The sequence below is a fragment of the Fukomys damarensis genome, unplaced genomic scaffold, assembly GCF_012274545.1.
Source record: "Fukomys damarensis isolate Sample0158 unplaced genomic scaffold, DMR_v1.0_HiC HiC_scaffold_11, whole genome shotgun sequence".
Classification (NCBI taxonomy): Eukaryota; Metazoa; Chordata; class Mammalia; order Rodentia; family Bathyergidae; genus Fukomys; species Fukomys damarensis.
This window is the reverse complement of record NW_022900923.1, coordinates 15,248,761-15,267,252: the sequence shown is the minus strand read 5'-3', so window position 1 is coordinate 15,267,252 and position 18,492 is coordinate 15,248,761. Positions and strand designations below refer to the sequence as shown.

Below are 18,492 nucleotides of genomic sequence, written 5' to 3'. Positions count from 1 at the left end.
CCATGTAGCTTGTAGTTGAGTTTGTCTTGACTGGTATCTTTGATCACACCCCTGTGAGGAAAGAAAATGGATGACTTTTGTCAATCGCTCCCTGCCCTGCGTTTCTTAAGTTATAAGATCCACCCTTCCCCACCATTGTGTTACTCGATCTTCACAATCAAACCATGTTTGGGAATGTGATTTTGGGCTGGGAAGAAAAAAGAAGGAATCACCTACAGATGGTGTATATGAGAGGAATTAATTCGTGAAAGGAGGTAGTAAAAGAGACAATTGGAAGAGAAACTTTCAGTTTTTAAATTTGAGATGATTAAATTTGCTCAATCCAAATACAGAAGTTGTTGATAAATGAACTGGATCAGAAAGCACCACACATGGGGACACCTGCATTTTGCACCTGGTATTAATTTTGAATCAATCCATACTTGGTAGGACTAAGATCGACACAGATATGAGCATAGTGTATGTGAAGCCTTTATTCATAACTATATCTCTTAGTAAATTTTCTTGGTATCTTAAAGTCATTCAATAAATAAAGGAACAAACAAAATATTTGAGGTCATTCTAGGCACAGGTTCCAACAGTGAACAAAGCAGAGTCATCCTTGCTGTCAGAATTTAATGGGGGAAAGCAACAGACTCTGAAAAGCCCAAATAGATATACACCAGGTGATCAATACATCAGGTATGATGAGAGATGTAAAGGCAGGTCACTGGGGTTGTCAAGAAAAGCCTCTCCCAGGTGTGTGGTTTGAAGAGTGTGAGCATGCGAGTGCAGAGGCCCTAAGGGTGGTGCTTGGCCTGAGTGAGGAACAGCAAGGAGGCTGGAGCCCCTGAGGCAGTGTGGGTGAGTGGAGAACAGCAGGCAAGGAGGGTGATGTGGGCACACAGAGGCTTGGTTCCCCGGTGAATTGTGGAGGCTGGAGAAGGCTTCTGAGAGAGAACGCGATGCAACTGCAGGTCTTCGAACAGGGAGCGGCATGGTGCAGCTTGCCCTTGTGGTTGTGCCAGAGGGCAGAGTGGAAAGTGGGAGACAGACAAGATTCTGAATAGCCCAGTCTCAGGTGATAGCAGCGGGGTCATGAGAAGTGTTTGAATTCTGGATTTATTTGGAAGGTAGTAGCTGACAGTATTTGCAAGTGGTCTGGAGAAAGGAAAGAAAAGGAATGAGTAACTGTTATCTGCAGTGGGGGAAAACAATCTCAGACTGGTTGGGGTGAAAGAGGGTGTTAGAGTGTTTTGTTTTGTTTTGTTTTGTTTTTTTTGACTTAAGTGTGTGCTTACAGTCCCAGCTAGTCAGGAAAATAAAGCAGGAGGATCACTTGAGTCTAGTAAAAACACTGAGAACACTGAGATTCTATCGCAACAAGAAAGAAGGAAGGAAGGAAGGAGGAGGTCATTTTTAGGTGTGTTAAATTTGAGATACCTGTTATAGATCTATGTGGAGATATCTAGAGAAAGTTGGAGTAGAAGTCTGGATCTTTGTGGATTTAGGATAGAGACACAAGTTTGAGAGCCACAAGTATATGATGGTATTAGAGCCACAGGCCTTGATGAAGTCATGTAGGTGTGAGTGTAATCAGGCCTGAGAGCAAAGATTGGGTCTCTTCAAGCTTTAGGAGAGAGGAAGAGGAGATGCCAGGAAATACAGAGAAAGATCAGCCTTAGAGGTTGGAAGAGGTCACATGAAGGCAGGATTGTGACCTATAAGGGGCCAGGCTCTGTGTCTCACTGAGAAGGTCCAGTGCCCCTACGATGTGTCTTAGGCCTGTCTGGTGACAGAGTTAGGACTAAAAATATATTCTGACTCAATGTAGAGTTGTTTCCAACTTTCATACTTCTTCTCTAGGAATGGCTTTTATACTGAGAATCCCTGTCTTCTTTTTTTTTTGATAACAATTTATTGATGTTTTCTCTATAGCATGCTGTATGTCATACCTTTTAATGAGCTGCTGCTTTCTAATCACCTCAGCCATCAATTTCTGGGTTGGAGGTATCTTACAGAGTCCTATGAAAAAAAATCAGAAACACAAAGTTATATATAGTTTCTCCTTAAATTTCCTTCATTTTTGCTCTCCATTTTCTCATTTCTGGTCTCCTGCTCCAAGCTCAGAACAAAGTTTAGAGTAGAACTTGAGTGCACAGGTAATTTTCTAAAGGTAAAACTCCCCTCCTAACCCGCTTAACCAGGGAATTCTACTGCCAGATTGTGAGATGGGTGCATGGAGGGCCTAGCTCTCAGCTGTTCCCAGATATACCAGACATCAACATGTGCTCTGGCAGCTGGCCTGGTCTCTCCCTCCCCATCTGTTGTCATGTTCTCTCTCACATGCACACATATACTCTGCACACATGCAGAGACTATATATACATATCCCCACATCGAACCTGTATATGTATGTGTGTGAAGCTATTAGTTGCTTAAATGGAAATATTTAAAGTGGCCGCATTTTGCAACTCTGGCACATTTTCAGTTGTGCTCCCTGGGCAGCCTCAGATGTTGAAGGGGCCTAGGGGCCTTGGTCTTACAGAGGCTGTGTGCTTTGAGTCACTGCTGTGAGGACTCATTTATTCTGAATCTCCCATCTGGACAGTCTCAGCACTTGGCTTTTACTTTTATAAATCCTAAACTTTGTTCTTTTCTTAACAGATTGGACTTTGTCTATTCTCTGCAGTTGCCCAGCTGCCCCAGAGTTTAAAATCCCATTCTGTCCTCTGGGTTCCTGGTACAAACACACCCCCTCTTATAATGTGAACTCTGTGCTCCTACTTCTTCTACCTGCCCTGGGCTACCTTGCTCGTCCACTGTGTTCACTATCCCAGTCTGGTGTCTTGCCTTGCCAGGTACTGCATGCCTACCCCAGGCATGGGTTTATCATCCACAGGGGACAGGTCTGACTCAGAACTGGTGATTAGGGCCCCTTTATCCTATAAAAATCTAGCAAGACTGGGAGGTTCCTTCAGTGCCTCTTAGAAAGTCTTTGGTGAAGCCTCATGTGGTGTGACCACTCAAGTTTTGTCAGCTTTATCATTCTTTTTTTTTCTTTTTTGGGGTACTGGGGATCAAACTCTGGTCCTTGTGCTTGCGAGGCAGGTGTTGGAACCACTTAGTTAAATCCCCAGCCCCAGCTTTATCATTCTAATAAACATATAGGAGCTTATTGTAAAACACTTATAAAAGCCAGATACTTAGGAGTCTTCTGTGAATTTAAGATAATGCAAGAGTGTGGTGAAATCACTGTAATTTGCCTTAAGGAAATACAAATTTATGATAACTTAATGAAGGGGTGATAATTTTTTTCTGTAATACAAATAAACTGAGGAAAAGCACATTACTTTTAAAGGTTTTTGTCTTTTCATATATAAATTTTATTCACACTGTGCATTTTCCCAATATCTTGTTTTAGAAGCAATATAAAGTTCTACTAGTAGCAATAAACGGAAAGACTTTGGAGTAAATAAACAACTAGAGCAGAACAGGATATTGAAGTTGCTAATACACTCAGTTAATTTGAGAAATCTGATTCATTGTGCCACCCACATTTATCTCCTCTATAGAATAAAAAATCTAAGTCAGGTGGAGTGACATTTGCACACCCAGAATAATGTTACACGTACATACAATTAATTGTGCATCCAATGTTCCTAGTACTTTATATTACTACAGCTCACGTCTCTTTTATTTCAGCTAAATGGCAGGGTACTAACATTAAGACTCAGTTGATCTGACAGAGGTCTCCCTAGAGTCAAGTTACCTTTGAAGACTCTTGTGGCCCACCGTGCTTGGAGCTCCGTGGCTGCTAAGATGGACCCAGTGAGACTGATTAGGCCAATGACTGCGAAGGTTGTTTTTTCTAGGTTTTGAGGGAAGACCCGCTTGTATAGGAACATCTTTTTTGAACAAAGACTTTTGAGAGGTTCTTCAAGAAAGGGAAAAGAAAATGTATATCCTGTAGCGAAGATGACAGTGTCCATGTTTGTTTCCACTGTCCCATCTTCAAAGACAGCAGAGGTCTCTGTGAACTCCTTCACGCTGGTTTTCACAGTGATTGTCCCACAGAGAATACAGGTTGGCAGCTCATCATTCACAATAGCTTTCTTCTTTTTCCTTCAACACAGAGGAAAAATGTATTCACTGTAATTATTATATCTATGAGATACTTCAGCAAGTTATTTATTCAGTTGAGGAAATCATCTGCCAAGCCAAGAAACTAAATCGACCAAGGTCTAATTCAGAGTTGTCTCTTGACTTCCTGTGTTCATGTTTTGTTTTCCTGTTCCCAGTAAAAGTTATGTGGAAAATGACCATACTCTTTCCTGCCTCAATTTACAGTTATGCTTCTCCTAGAATTAATTCTGAACAATGCTTTTCTTAAACTGTTAGGATCAGAATATACAACAGAGAATTTGATGATGAAATTAGGGTTTCATATCACCTGGGCCTCCAGGTATGACATTAGAGAAAGAGAAAATTAACAAAAAATTCTTTGAATAAAAATTTAAAAACTGAATACAGTTACACATAAATATTTTCATTGTGAGCATCATTCTACCTAATCACATTAGATATACTGTCTATAAAATTTACATGTCAAATATGCTTTGCCATAAACTTTTCTTGTAAATTGAAATGTATCTTGCCAAAGAATATTTAGGTTAAGCATATAATAAAAAATCACATTTAGTGACCTTTTATCCATCAAAGTTTTTCTTTTCCTTTCCAATTTGTACTCCATACAGAATTAAATTAAAATATACAATTTCAGGAATTCTTGTTATATATTGGAACTTCTAATCACTCAGCTAAAATCAAATGCATTATAGGTTAGGGAGAGCTGACTATCTGCACTCGCTGATATGGCAGTGTTATTGTGTTTCTAGATGGTAGCAATGGCAAGATTCCTCAAGGCCAGTTTAGATTTCCTGATTTTCAGGTTGATAGTAAGTGCTCTTTTCCTTCATTTTCTTCTAGTCTCATGTATTAGTATTTCTGTTATTAGACAGAGAATGTTCCTATTTGAAGAACTGATGAATGGACACTGTTCTAGTAAAATAAGTTTACAATGGGAGAGACAAAGGTAATATTACAATTCCAGAAAATTCTGAGTTCTAAATAAAGTAGAAAGAGAAATATTGATTTCAAAAATTCCCATGAGAAAAGCAAATCAGAAGTGCCAGAAGTGTAGCGAGATACCATCTTATTCCAGGTAGAATGGCTATATGAAAAAGAAAACAGATTACAATAGCAAATTCTGGTGAGAATATGGAGAAAAGAGAATTTTTTTGCGGGGGTACTGTTGATTGAGCTCAGGACCTTGTACTTGCAAAGCAAGCAGCAGAACCACTAAGCTAAATCCCTGGCCCAAAAAGAGAATTCTTATACATTATTGGTGGGAATGTAAAATAGCCATTAGGAAGAACAGTATAAAGGGTTCTCAAAAAACTTAAACTAGATCTCCATATGACCCAGTAACTTTGCTTTTGGGTATATATCTAAAGGAAATAAAATCTCCATACCCAAGGGATACCTCCATTTTTATGTTTAATATATAAGTCTAGGTGCCCATTGAAGGATGATGGACAAAGAAAATGTGGTACACATGCACAATAGAGCATTGTTCAGTCACAAAGAAGAATGAAATCCTGTCATTTGCCGCAAAACAGATGGAACTGGAGGACATTTTGTTAATTAAAATAAGCCAGAAGCAGAAAGACAAGTACCACATGACCTTTCTCATATATGGAAGCTAAAAGTTGAATAATGACTATTAGAAATTGGGAAGTTTGTGTTTATGAGGGGAGTGTAGAAAAAAGTGGCTGGATTTGATCAATGCATGCGTGGAACTATCACACTGGACATCACTAATATGTACAATTAATGCAGGTTAATAAAAAACTGAAAGTTCCCATAAAAGATAAACTTTACCCCTTTGTAATACTTAATCCATAATTCTCATGGTTAAATCTTTTATTCATTTGCCTCTCTTGAATCCAGTTTAGGAAACATGAAGGCACAACTTGTGCAATCAAATTATTGCATCTTCTTGTTGACATCATATTTCGAGGGTAGCCCCCAACTGAAGAGCGGCTGTAAACCCAGGTGCCAGTCCTAGTACTAAGAAATACCTATGAAGTAAGGAAAGAAGGATAAATACATGTCCGTGCCTTGTGATATTTGCCTTTATGAGTTTCAGAGGTTCTCATAACATTCTGGTCTTCTAACAGCAGTGAATTTTTATGAATTCATTTATAGATCTATGTATAAATACACATGCTGCTGCCATTCTTTGAAAAAACACTTTCCTTGCTTTACATACATTATTTTCCTTATGTTTATGGATTATAAAAATAAAGTTATAATATTTGTAGGTATATGTATTGATCTGGCCATTCTTAATTTGATAACAGAATTTAAAGTTAATCATTTTATCTGAATTAATTACAAATCTCTTCTTTCTGGAGCCAATTATAGTTCTTTGTGCTAAAATGGAACAGATTTCTAAATTATCAATATTTTATTTGGTCTTTCTGAATTCATTATGTATATTTCTTGGTTAAATTAAAGGTTGCTTTTATATTAAGATACAAATTTGATTTCTAATAGAAAATTTGGAGACATTTGGAAAACAACTTTAAAAAAATTTTTTTGGACTAAAATTAGGGTGAATGTAAAAGAAAGATAACTGCCCCAGTTGTAGCAATTTCTATTTAGTCTTCTACCTGAAGGAGCACATCTGGAACATGTCATGTAGTCTGGCATGCAGAAAGTGTTCCTAGACTCTTTCCTGGAGCTAGTTTGACTGTGTAAAGTGTGGTCTCCTAAGTGGTTAAAAGATGACCAAGAATGGCTTTGAGGGATTTTGGGGATTCTTTTTCATTCACCCAACATTAGCATAACTTGGCAATTGGCCAACATATTCTATAGTCTTGACTCTGTCTCTCAGGCCACCACACACTATGACAAAGGGTGGCACTGATGCAGAAGGGCTGTACCTGAGCTGCTGTTCGACTGAGCTCCACTGCGATGTCCCCTCCTGTGTTCCCAAGGCCAATCACCAAGACACGCTTGCCCTGGAAGGCTTCTGGGGTCCTGTACTCTTGGCTGTGCAGGATCTGCCCTTGAAAGTTATGGACTCCTGAAGAGGATGAGAGGGTCAGACAGTGTGGAATATTTAAAGCTGAAATTCCTCAGTATGCAGGGTTAGGGTCTGTGGGAAAAGGGAAGCACCAGAAATAGGGCATCCTTTGGTCCTGGCCCTGCCGTTGGTTGCAGGATGTAGGACAAGCTTGTGATGCTTGTCCTCTCTGTTGGGATGCAGTGAGTCCAGATACAGATTTGGTGCAATCTTCCTTGTTCAAAACAGTATAAATGCATTCTTTTTTATATAATCAATGTGGAAAATCAAACTTAGTGCATATTATGCTTGCACTATCATGAACATCCTGCACAAGAAATAGATTATTTCTAGTCTTATATTTTGATACCCCATTGGTGTTAAATATCATGTCCAACTATGATTTCTCCCATGGCCACTACAGTCTTATACTCAAATATGTCTTTGATATCTTCTTTTAGATTCTGAATAAGCATCACAAACCACAAAAAGGGGAAAAAGTGACAATTGTACATATATATATATATATACCCAAAATCAGAGCACCTAAATATACCAAATGAATATTAATAGACCTAACCAGAAAAGTGCATTCCAGGACAATAATTGTAGGGCACTTCCTTCTTTCATCAATGGACAGATATTCCAGACAGGAAATCAACAAAGCAATGGAATTAAACTTTTCCCTATACCAGATGTATGTAATAGACATTTAAAGAACATTTGGTTGAATAGTTAAAGGCCATACATTCTTCTCCATGTCACATGGAAATTCTCCAGGATGAATCATATGGTAGGCAAGGAAGCAAGTCTCAACAAATTTAAAAAATTGAAATATCAAGTATCTTTTTTTCCGACTATAATGCAATAAAGTTAGAAATAACAATAAAAGCTTTGGGAATCATACAAATTTATGTAACTTAAACAATTTACTCTTGAACAACCAATGGATTAAGGAATAAATTAAGAAGGAAATTGAGAAACCTGTTGAAACAATCGAAAATAGAAGCACAGCACAGCAAAACCTATTCAAAAGCAGCACTGATAATTTTATAGCAAGCAATGTCCCAACCCAAAATGGGAAAGTTTTAAACAAGTATCATTGCCCCTAAGGAACTAGAAAACAACCACAAATCAAGCCCCAAATTAATAGCAGGAAAGAAACAATGAAGATTACAGCAGAATTAAATGAAAAAGAGACTTAAAAATCCTTGAAAAGGGGCTGGGTATTTAGATCAGTGGAACTGCGCCTGTCTCACAAGTACAAGGTCCTGGGTTTGATCCCTGGTAGGAAAAAAAAAACCCTTGAAAAGATTAATGAAATGAAGGACTGGTTTTTCAAAAACATTAACAAAACTGACCAACCCTTAGCTAGTCTGAGAAAAACAAAGAGATGACTCAAATAATATCAGAGATGAAAAAGGCATTATAGTTGATCACAGAACTACAAAGGATTATTAACAAATTTGATAACTTGAAATAAATAAATTCCTGGACACATTCACCCTTCTAAGATTGAATCAGTAAAGAAATAGAGAACCTGAACAGACCAATAATGAGTAAGAAGGTTGAATCAATAATGAAAAGTCTTTCACCAAAGAAAAGCCCAAGATACAATGGCTTTAGCCAGGAGTGGAGGTACATGTCTGTAATCCCAGCACTCAGGAGGCTGAGGCAGGAGGATGGTTTGAGGCCAGCCTAGGCTACCTACTGAGTTTTAAGCCAGCCTGAACTGCATAGAGAGACCCTGTTTCAAAAAAAGAAAAAAACAAACAAAAACAACAGCAATAACAAAACAGTGGCTTCAGTGCTGAATTCTACCAAACATTTACAGAATAATTAATACCAATTTATTTATTTTTTCCAGTACTGGGGATCAAACTCAGGACCTCGTGCTTGAGATACAGGCATGCCACCACTGAGCTAAATCCCCAGCCCCAACAATTCTTAAATTATTAAAAAAAAACTGAAGAGAATTCTTCCAAAGTATTTCTGTAAGGTCAGCATTAACCTGATATTAAAACCAGTCAAGGACACAACAACAATAACAACAAAAAAGGCTACATACAAGCTAGTACTGTGATGAACAAAGGCACAAGAATCTTCAACAAAACTGGCAAACTAAATCCAACAACACATTAAAAAGATTACTCTCTACATGAAGTAAGATTTATCTCAGACAGCAGAAGGATTCAACTCTGAAAATCAATAAAGGTGATATAACATATCAACAGGATGAAAGATAAAAAGCATACATTTGATCATCTAAATCGTTGCAGAAAAGGCATTTAAGAAAATTCAACATGCCCTCATTACTAAAAACTGAACGAATTAGGTATAGAAGAACATCTTAACTGTGGCCACAGATAACAAGGCTGCAGTTTTCATCATATGGCATGAGAACAAACAGATAGCTTCTTTTTAAATTCTAGAAACGACAAGGATTTCCACTTTCACCACTTTAACAACCATACAAATATGTTCCTTTACATGTATAATTTTTGGGTTGTTTCCTTCTAAGACCCTGTGTCAAGTTGCCTTATACACTCTCTTCTTTCAAGTCCCTAAATTACTGGTTAGTCTGGACTCGATTCAGTCTCCAAAGTCAAAACCTGTGTTTCATTTTTTTTCACAGATCTGATAGTTTTGAGCCTTATTTGATCACTGAACTTGAATTAGACAAGCAAGACAAAGCTTAAACAATAACATTAATACAACTAAATAGATAACAAAATCTGTTTTGTATCTTTCAATGTAATTTTGTAGATACTACTTTTGAATATAAAGTTGTCTCCAATCACATGGAAGTATTTCCAATTGCAAATCAGTAAATTTTCTTCCAGAAGAACCCAAAAGTGTAGGCACTGTCTTAGGTAGGAATGACTCACCAGGAAAGGACTCTAAAGGTAAATGTGGATTCAGGAAATGTCCAGTGCAAACCATGACAGCATCAAAGACAGCTCTGTTCTGCTTGCCCTCTGTCTCTGTGACAACATCCCACTGCCCATTTTCAGAGAAGTCCGGACACTTGGTTACGCTACACACTGTTGTCTACAAGTAAAGTACAAACACTTGCATTATATCAAAACCTTTGAACCTCATATACTGACTGGTATAGTACTTGTCTGTTTCTTTGTTTTTTGAGTCAGGGTCTCACTATGTAGTTGAGACTGACCTGGAACTCACTATGTAACCCAGGCTGGTCTTGAACTCACAGCAATCCTCCTGCCTCAGCCTCCCAAGTGCTGGGATTACAGGCATGGGCCACCATGCACGGCTTGTCTGTTTCTTAAAGTAGACCAAGTCCTATAATAGGAGGTCCATAAATATGGTTTTATTTTTCTCCATAAAAGTTAAGGAACTTGTGCAAACTCTCAAAGACAGTAATAGATATACCAGAACTCCAATATCTGAATAATTTATTGATTTTTTTTGAGGGGTACCGGGGATCGAACTCAGGTCCTTGTGTTTGCAAGGTAGGTGACCACTGAGCTAAATCCCCAGCCCTTGAATCATTTAAATGGAAGAAGCAGTCAATTTTTATGCCTGATGAGAAGGAAATAAGATATAATATGCTGTTATAATTTCTGTGGTTCACACTTGTAGTCACTTTTCCCCAATGGGTTTCATAAAAAATTATGTTCCCTTTCTTTCAAGAAAAATAATTTGATTCTCAATGAGAGTTTAGCATTTAGAGGAGGAATCTGGAAACTCACTATTTTAATGATTTATGAGTCAAACATAGCAGCAGGAGTAATGAGGAGACTTTGTTACCTGCCTTATTCATGTATCAATAAAAATCAAGAAAGAATTTACTTCAACTTCCTATTTCCTTTGGGTTGTTGAGTAGTACAGACCCCAATCAATAACCTTCCATTACCCAAGTATCTTACCTTAAACGAAATGTATTTGAGGAGATCAAAGTGCTTAGCAAATGCTTGGAGATAATCCCAAAATTTCCCATGGCTCATAAAATTGGGGTAATCTTCTTGGAATGGAAAATCACTATAACATGACATTTCCTTGCAGACATTTGTCACTAATGATCTGTAGACCCTGGTCATCCCATCTTTGGAATCTTCCTGTGGTGAAAGCATAGTTAGCTTGATAGAGTGGAGGGGGTCTGAGTGGCTCGTGCCAGCTCAGCTGCCAGGGTTTCTGGGCAGAGTTCTACTTGTCATTTTAAGGACTTCCAGAACACTCAGTCTTAGATCCTCGTCATATAATGGTGGGAAATCATTAGTGGGATTGGAATAATTAATTGCAGTATCTTCCTAAATCCACAGAAGGCTAGTGAAATTGAATAGGTATACTGAATACTACTGAATACTACCTTTAACTAATTTTATAAATGCTTGGTCTGTGATCTTTTCCTTCTTCGTTGCCATGCTACTTTCTCCCTTCATGATCTTGATGTCTCTCTGTCTTTCCTCAGGCAACTGCTTGGTGATTTTTTTCTGATTTTCGTCTATGTATGTTTGCAGTCACCCTCCCCTTTATGGGCTCCTTTCCATGATTCCTTAAATTGCTGAAGATTAATTTTAAAAACAAACAGAACTCCTCTCTGAACTTACGTTCCCTCACAGCTCTGTCTCTTTTCATCCTATTTCAGTATTTAGTTAAGAATCATTATATACTGGTAGCCTGTTTTCTCCTATGGTCATCAGCTTACTGTATAGTTTCGATCTTCACTGCTCAAAGGAAATCACAGCAAAAAAATACTAACAGCTTCAATAAACTTCTTGTGGCTGAACCTAATCTCTTTCTCTTTCAAGTCTCTTCTTTAGCTCTCAAATTCCCTGAGAAGTTTTCCATTATCCAGCTGATCTGCATAAAGTAGTTGTGGTTCACTGCACCCTGGTCTTCTTTAACAGACATGATCACACTCAGCTGTAATTATTGCTTTACAATTTCTCTTTCCTACTAGACTATAAGGAGGTCCAGATTCTTGTCTGTCTTATGTACCATTGTATCCTGGCACAAGGACAGATAAGTACATGCTCAATGAATGGAAAATTAATATTGCCATTGTGGTTTTGGAAAAAAATACCATACATATGACTGGAATAATTTCACCAACATTTTAATATTGCTAAGATGTGGGTATTATTACTATAATTTGTGTTTTATTTTGTTTAATTCAGTATTATTTTCTAACATTTGTATTATTTTCAAATAGGAGAAAGCAGTTAAATCAGCTGCAGTTTTAACTGTAGCAGAAGCTACACAAACTAGATTCATTATTTTATTAGCACACTGATTCTTGGTTACTTCATTAAGATCACAGTACACAAGAAAAAAGTTCTGTTTTCCCCCAAGTGCCCTATCATCCTATGACTATTCATACCTATATACCTTAGCTCGTTTTATTTTATGTGCCATCATTCCAGGATTCAGCAAGCGCTATCTTCCACAAGAGCTTCCCTCATTCATACAGGTTGGATGGGAGCTGCTCTTCTCTTCTCCCTGAAGCATTTGCTACTTTTCCTGCTTGGATCCCATGTTGTATACCTTCTTATACCCTACCACTGGGGCAGGATCTTTAGTTCCCAGTAAATACCTTGCTGCCCCTCATAACCAGGACCAGTCCTTGCCAGAGGCAGATAGAATTTAACCACTTCTCTTGGCCCATTTTCTGGTGCTCACCTCACCAAACAGCTGGCCTAGCCAGGAGTACTATCCTGTTGATTGCATATCCTGCTTTCAAGAAGGATGGCTCAGTTCCTGAGGTCTCTCTATTCTGACATAGTCAAAGCTCTTCCCCAACCCACCAGACTTTTTAAATCTGGGGTCCCGCGTCACTCTAGTTCTCTTCCTGAAGACCTGAACAAAGGTTTGGGGGTTGTATCTCCACTCCCTGATGGCAACTTCCACCCTCCCTACAGTGTAATCTACTCCATATTCTCCAATGCTTTTTAGCCCAACTGATACAGCACTCTGCTACTTTGTTTTATCATGTCAGTGTTCCAGAAATCATCATAAACTTCCAGCACTGTGCTTGTCTTTCAGACTTGACTCCTTCCTCTCTCCCCACATCCCTGACCATGCCCTGCAGCTCCTCGTTTCAGCCTGCGTCTTCATAGTGCACAGCACTGCACCATGCACACATTTGTGTTGGTGCAGCGAGCCACTCTTTTGCTCAATCACCGAGGCAGGCTGAAGCCCCCGACTGAGCAGAAACAGAGCAACTGGCCAGCTTACGATGGATGGAGACAAGTGCAGGGAAGGCACGCACAGTAAACTTCCATAGTCCCCCAAAGTCGTCACTTCTCTCAAAGCAGGTGGGCTCCAGGTCCTCATCCAAGCAGCATTTGATACGAGACAGGCTGCTCACCCCAGCTCCCATCACTGCAACTCTCTTGGCCATGGGATGCTCTGTGAGAGCAAGGTCAGATATTACTACTTCATATCATAAAGTGGGAAAAGAACCTGAGACACAGGAATGGGCGTAGGAAGTGCCAGAATTCCAGTTCTCTCATCTTCGAGTGGAGGCTGAATCACATTTTGGATAAAAAACTGTAAGCTTCGCATTCAGACTGTTTTGGTTTAAATTCTGGCTTTGCGGCTTGTTAGCTGTGTGATCTTGGACTCACTGTTTATGTTCTCTGTGCTTGCTTTTCTCTCTAATAAAAAGGGATGAAGGCTGGGCATGGTGGCGCATGCCTGTAATCCCAGCACTTGGGAGGCTGAGGCAGGAGGATCACTGTAAGTTCGAGACCAGCCTGGGCTACATAGTGAGTTCCAGGTCAGTCTCAACTACATAGTGAGACCTGACTAAAAAAAAAAGTCGGGGGGGGGATGATGACAGCAATTATAATAATGATAATTATAATAAGTTTTTAGAGGATTAGTTGTGAAGACTAAATGACTCAGATATGTTGGAGGAATTTTAGAAGTATTCTGCTATGTAATAAACACTCAATTAAATGTATTAAGTTTTATACCATGGCCAGTATCCTAAGCCCTCGAGGAATGATCCTCTCAGTATTAATGGGTCCTTTTGCTATCACCTTGTCTCTCTGAATTCTAGGAAGTTCAGTCACTGAAAATGTTAGTTTTTAATCAACACATTCATGGTCCTAAATTATGACTGATTATGGCCATGTCTTGTAGTACAACAAGGACATTACATGCCATGAGGGTTTGGGGTCCTTAACCTGTACAGACTAGACTGACCAAAACAGAGCCCAAGGAGAGGCACACAGACACTCTGGAGTCAGATGAGGGGTGAAGCAGGGAATTGACCCTTGTACTTGTCAGGGGCAACGGAGGACATATGTGTCAGGGGTCTGAGAACCAGTTTTTGTTTTTTTAATTTTAGGATTTGGGTTTCCCCAGATCTCAGTATATAGCATTGCCTGATTGGAAGGGATACTCATTTAATTCTAGTAAACCACATTTAGGTCATGCTGAGGCTCCTGCTATGTCAAGTGGATTTAGTTGTAAGTCCACACCCAGTTCAGAAAACACACACCAACAATAGTTGGCCTCAAAGTATTTGTGTCATAAAACAGATGTAACTCATTTGGCCTTTGCATTTGAAGATACAGTATTTTTGAGGAGCGATGTAGCTGTAAAGCCCCACGTAATTTCTGTAGCTGTGTGTCACTTATCATGGTGGGATTTGTCTTGGAGAACCAGGACAGCAAATATTTACTGAGCTTCTTGCACCAGCAAATGGGAAAATAGCATCATGATTCATCGTAGCTGAAGGCTGCACTGCTAAGAAGGGGTAGAGTCTGCCTTGAATGTGGGGCTTTGGCTCTGGCGCCAGGATGCAACTGTGTTATCTGCGCGTCTGACATGTTGTGTTTCCTCTTCTTCCACCTTTGGTCAGGGTTGCCCCTGCCCATTTGGAAATCTGTCCCTGTGACTTTACAGCTTTCCTCCTAATCAGATCAGAAGTTCCAGGCACAGAAGCGAGTGGATTTACTGACTACAGAGAGCAAGGAAGAAGGACCTTTGAGCCCTCAGGCCCCTTAGATTCAGCTATTCTGGTGCAGGCTCATGGACTTGAGTGAGAATCAGAGGTATTTTCTAGGCATTTTCTAACCTATGTTAAAAGATTATGTGAGTATAAAAGTAGATGACATTATTTACTCAAAAGTGACTCCCCCAATACTCACTTAGTGTTCATTGTCTACCTTTCTAGTTGTCTGCCTCCTTCCTTCCCTTCTCCCTAGAAAAGACCAATCACACCGATAACATTTATCAGCAAAATTGGAAACATAGCAAGGTACCTGTGGGTGGTTCTTGAGTTGAGGAGTAGGAGGTCGAGCCAGTTTCTAACCAGAAAGACATAGCTCCCCCAATAAAAATACTTGAAGTTCTAGTTAGGAGGTGAAGGTTGGGAGTCAGCAGATCTCTGCTGTGCTGGGTCTTTATAATGACATGAAAGAAATGGTTGTTACCTGCATTGGTAAAGCGAGACATGTGCTGAACTGAACAGGTTGACAGGAAACGAATTCATGCAACAGAGATGCTCTGGGTACCTCTTAAGACTCAGTTATTGAACAAAAGTCATGTCTTAGAAGTAAGAAAAGAAAAAGAATGAGAGAAACAGTGACATCACTTAAGGATGCTTCTGTATGGAGAAAGCTGACACTCAAAGCACACATGTGCTAAGTCCTGTAACATCAGCCTTCGCAGACTCTCTTTGGCCCTGTTTCGAATGTTATAGTGAAAAGGAACTGAGAAAAGACCTCGGCTTTTAGAGACTAGGAACTATAAAGGCAGTAGAAACATAGTGGGATTTTGCACCTTTTAAAATTAATCCATACTAATGGAATTAATATGAGAAAATGAAAAAATGGAAGCAAAGTCTTTGTAGACAGGGAGGGAGGGGTTGGAAGGAGGGCAAGGGAATAGGGAAAAAATAAGAACCAAGATGGGTTATGTAAAGATGCAAATTTCCAGTGATGAATGTCATTATATTGTATACTTTTAATGTACCAATTAAATCAATTTAAAAATTTAATCCATACTTACAGTCCATGAATTTCTGAATGGGTGCAACCATACTAAAATATGCTTTAATTCAGCAAGAAAAGTTTTGGGGCAAACTAGAAGTGGAGATTTGCTCATCTCTTCTATAAACAGCTATGTAAACTTGGACAAAAATTTTCATTTCTCTGTGCTACTTTTTCCACATGTGTAAAATAGAGTTAAAATCTCCCTTCCCTTTTTAGCTTGAAACAATTGTGTTTGGATCTGAAGAACTAACAATTGATGTCAAACAAATTGCTATCACGAATTCAAAGCTGGTAGGGAATATTACAGTTTTGAAGAGTGGGGAGCATGTAAGGTGGGTGCTTCGCCTTTGTGAACTATAAACTATAAGGTGTGCTGCACATCATGAAGTACTTCGTTGCTTCAGGTTTGCTTATATCTAGTCCCTTGGCAGAAGGGAGTCCAGATGAGTCATGGAGATTGTTCTCTCTCCCTCTCTCTTCCTCTCTGTTCTCCCCCCGCTCGATCTGCAAAAAAGTCTTGTCAAGTTGCTAAATTGCCCAGGATGGGCTACCTCAGCCTCCCGGGATGCCTGGATTGCAGATGTGTGCCACCGTTTTTACATCTGGAACCCCACCCCCTCACCTAACTCACTAGGAACCATTTTTTGAGACACAGAGAGACATAAGTGGTACTGTAATCAACTATGACTTGAGTTTGGAATTTGGTCAGTTAGCATTTCTTATCATTACCTCAGTATGGTCTTACTTTGTTATAGGATTTCCTGTCACACTGTCTGTGGAGTATTTCGGTTTTCCCAGGGCCTGGTATTCTTATTTCATTCATAAGATGAAATCAGAAGTGAATGCAGAATCAGTGAATGACCCGTGATTCTGCTATTCTCACCAACATCTTCCTTTCAGATGAAGGTAACCATTCTCTTATGGTATCCGCTTATTTCGCAACTCTTTCTTTAACGCTGTTGTTTTCCCTCTAAGAGAATCACTTTCCTTTCAAGGAATTCATTCTCTGAAAAGCCATTTTCTGGAAACATTTCAACTTTATAAAATGCGCGATACACTTACCTTGTTAGTATAGAGCAGATACTTGAACTTACTTCTCAAAGAAACAGAATACTGATTTTGGGCAAGATGCTTTCAGTTTAATAGCAAAATCGCTCGTTTTTTCTGGCAGGCAGGTGACAGCACGAAGTAGTCTGTCTGAAGAAATATAGTTGTGTATAACCTGACCTTGATACTTCCGTGGTTTCTGGACAGGGCTAATGACGAGTTCGAATACAGCTTGCTGATTGGAAAGAAATAATTCCCGCCCTATTTCCCCACCCACCCCGAAACGTCAGAGTTCAGGCAAAGCCCAACCTTTAAGGGAAACACGGCATAAGTAGTGCTTTTGTCACTGTGGCCTGCAGAGGGCGCCAGAGCACAGGCTTCCCAGTGAGGCCGGTTTTGCTTTTGGGAACTTCAAACCTCTTATATTGGTCTCTTGAATCATGACGGGTACTGTAGGTGAGCAAGTTCTTCCATGTCTGAGGCTTTCTACTCCAAAAGTGTTATTTAAAATTCAAGTTTTAAAAGGAATTCAAGCAGTATCATCTTTCAGATTGGATCAGCAGAGGGAGCTGGTCTATTGTATTTGAGAAAGCATAAAATTATTCTTAGATATTCACCTGGGGCACAAAAAGAAGCAGCAGTACCAAAATAATATTAAGTAGCCTCTATTTTCATTTTTCCATGGAATCCTTAGAAGCTAACATAGCAGACCATCTCAGGTTTTATTTTTAGGGACATTTTCCCCCATGGTTCATTGAGCAGTTTCTGAGCCAGATGTTTAAAAATAAAGAAAAGAAAAGAACGGATCCACTTCTCAAAAATGGACTTGTGAAAGAGAAGTTTATTCTAGTTAATAGGGACTAAAACATCTGGAGATTCTAGCAGCCAGCTGAGAAAAGCTGAGTTTATCACATCTGTCTGTGGATGGGCTGACGCTGGAAGAGAGATACTGGCAGCTGGCTGGGAGAGATTTCATCCACGAGTGGATGGGCTGAAACCAGGAGGGAGATATTAGCCATTAACTGGGAAAGGATTTAGGCTTATATAGGGGTTGAAGGGGCCAAGGAATCTGGGATGAAATGGCTCTGACTTGGATGCCCTGGGACGGTGGGCTCAGGTGTGTACACAATCACCGGACTTCTCAGTGACAGGACTGTATAGTTTGTTTCGAGTCCATTGCCCTATTTACTGAGAAGTTGCTGTTGTTTGCTAAAAGCAGCCTGGTTGCATTGTGCCATTTTTTTTGTGAAGGACTCACTTAAGTCAGAGTCCTTCTTCTTTGACCTGAAAGATGTGACTGGAAAGCACAGCTCCTGCGTCTTCAGTTAGGTAAATGTTACAGTTTGAGAGCCTGAGCCTAAT

General features: G+C 39.5%; 1 protein-coding gene across 2 annotated transcripts; it reads right to left on the bottom strand.

The window, feature by feature from the left end:
- Positions 1 to 71: 71 nt before the first annotated feature.
- Positions 72 to 17,336, bottom strand: LOC104876797 (flavin containing dimethylaniline monoxygenase 4). 2 transcript variants are annotated; one of them, XM_033762085.1, is made up of 9 exons: positions 17,146 to 17,336; positions 13,347 to 13,486; positions 11,005 to 11,193; positions 10,000 to 10,162; positions 6,990 to 7,132; positions 5,923 to 6,122; positions 3,752 to 4,104; positions 1,935 to 2,004; positions 72 to 1,140 (listed from the first exon to the last, which is right to left on the bottom strand). In XM_033762085.1, the coding sequence occupies exons 2-9, from the start codon at positions 13,476 to 13,478 to the stop codon at positions 780 to 782; spliced, it is 1,611 nt and encodes a 536-aa protein (XP_033617976.1). In that variant the 5' UTR covers positions 13,479 to 13,486; positions 17,146 to 17,336; the 3' UTR covers positions 72 to 779. The 2 variants fall into 2 exon arrangements, with proteins under 2 accessions (XP_033617976.1, XP_033617977.1); XM_033762086.1 differs by lacking the exon at positions 17,146 to 17,336 and having other exon boundaries at positions 13,313 to 13,486.
- Positions 17,337 to 18,492: the final 1,156 nt, after the last annotated feature.

What these genes read in the sequence shown, in the direction of transcription:
- LOC104876797 (XM_033762085.1), bottom strand. Translation starts at nt 13,478, where the DNA reads ATGGCCAAGAGAGTTGCAGTGATGGGAGCTGGGGTGAGCAGCCTGTCT. An exon ending in GGGGACTATGGAAGTTTACT is followed by an intron (nt 11,194 to 13,346) that starts GTGCGTGCCTTC and finishes CTTTCACCACAG; the next exon opens with GAAGATTCCAAAGATGGGAT. An exon ending in TCAGTCGAACAGCAGCTCAG is followed by an intron (nt 6,123 to 6,989) that starts GTACAGCCCTTC and finishes CTTACTTCATAG; the next exon opens with GTATTTCTTAGTACTAGGAC.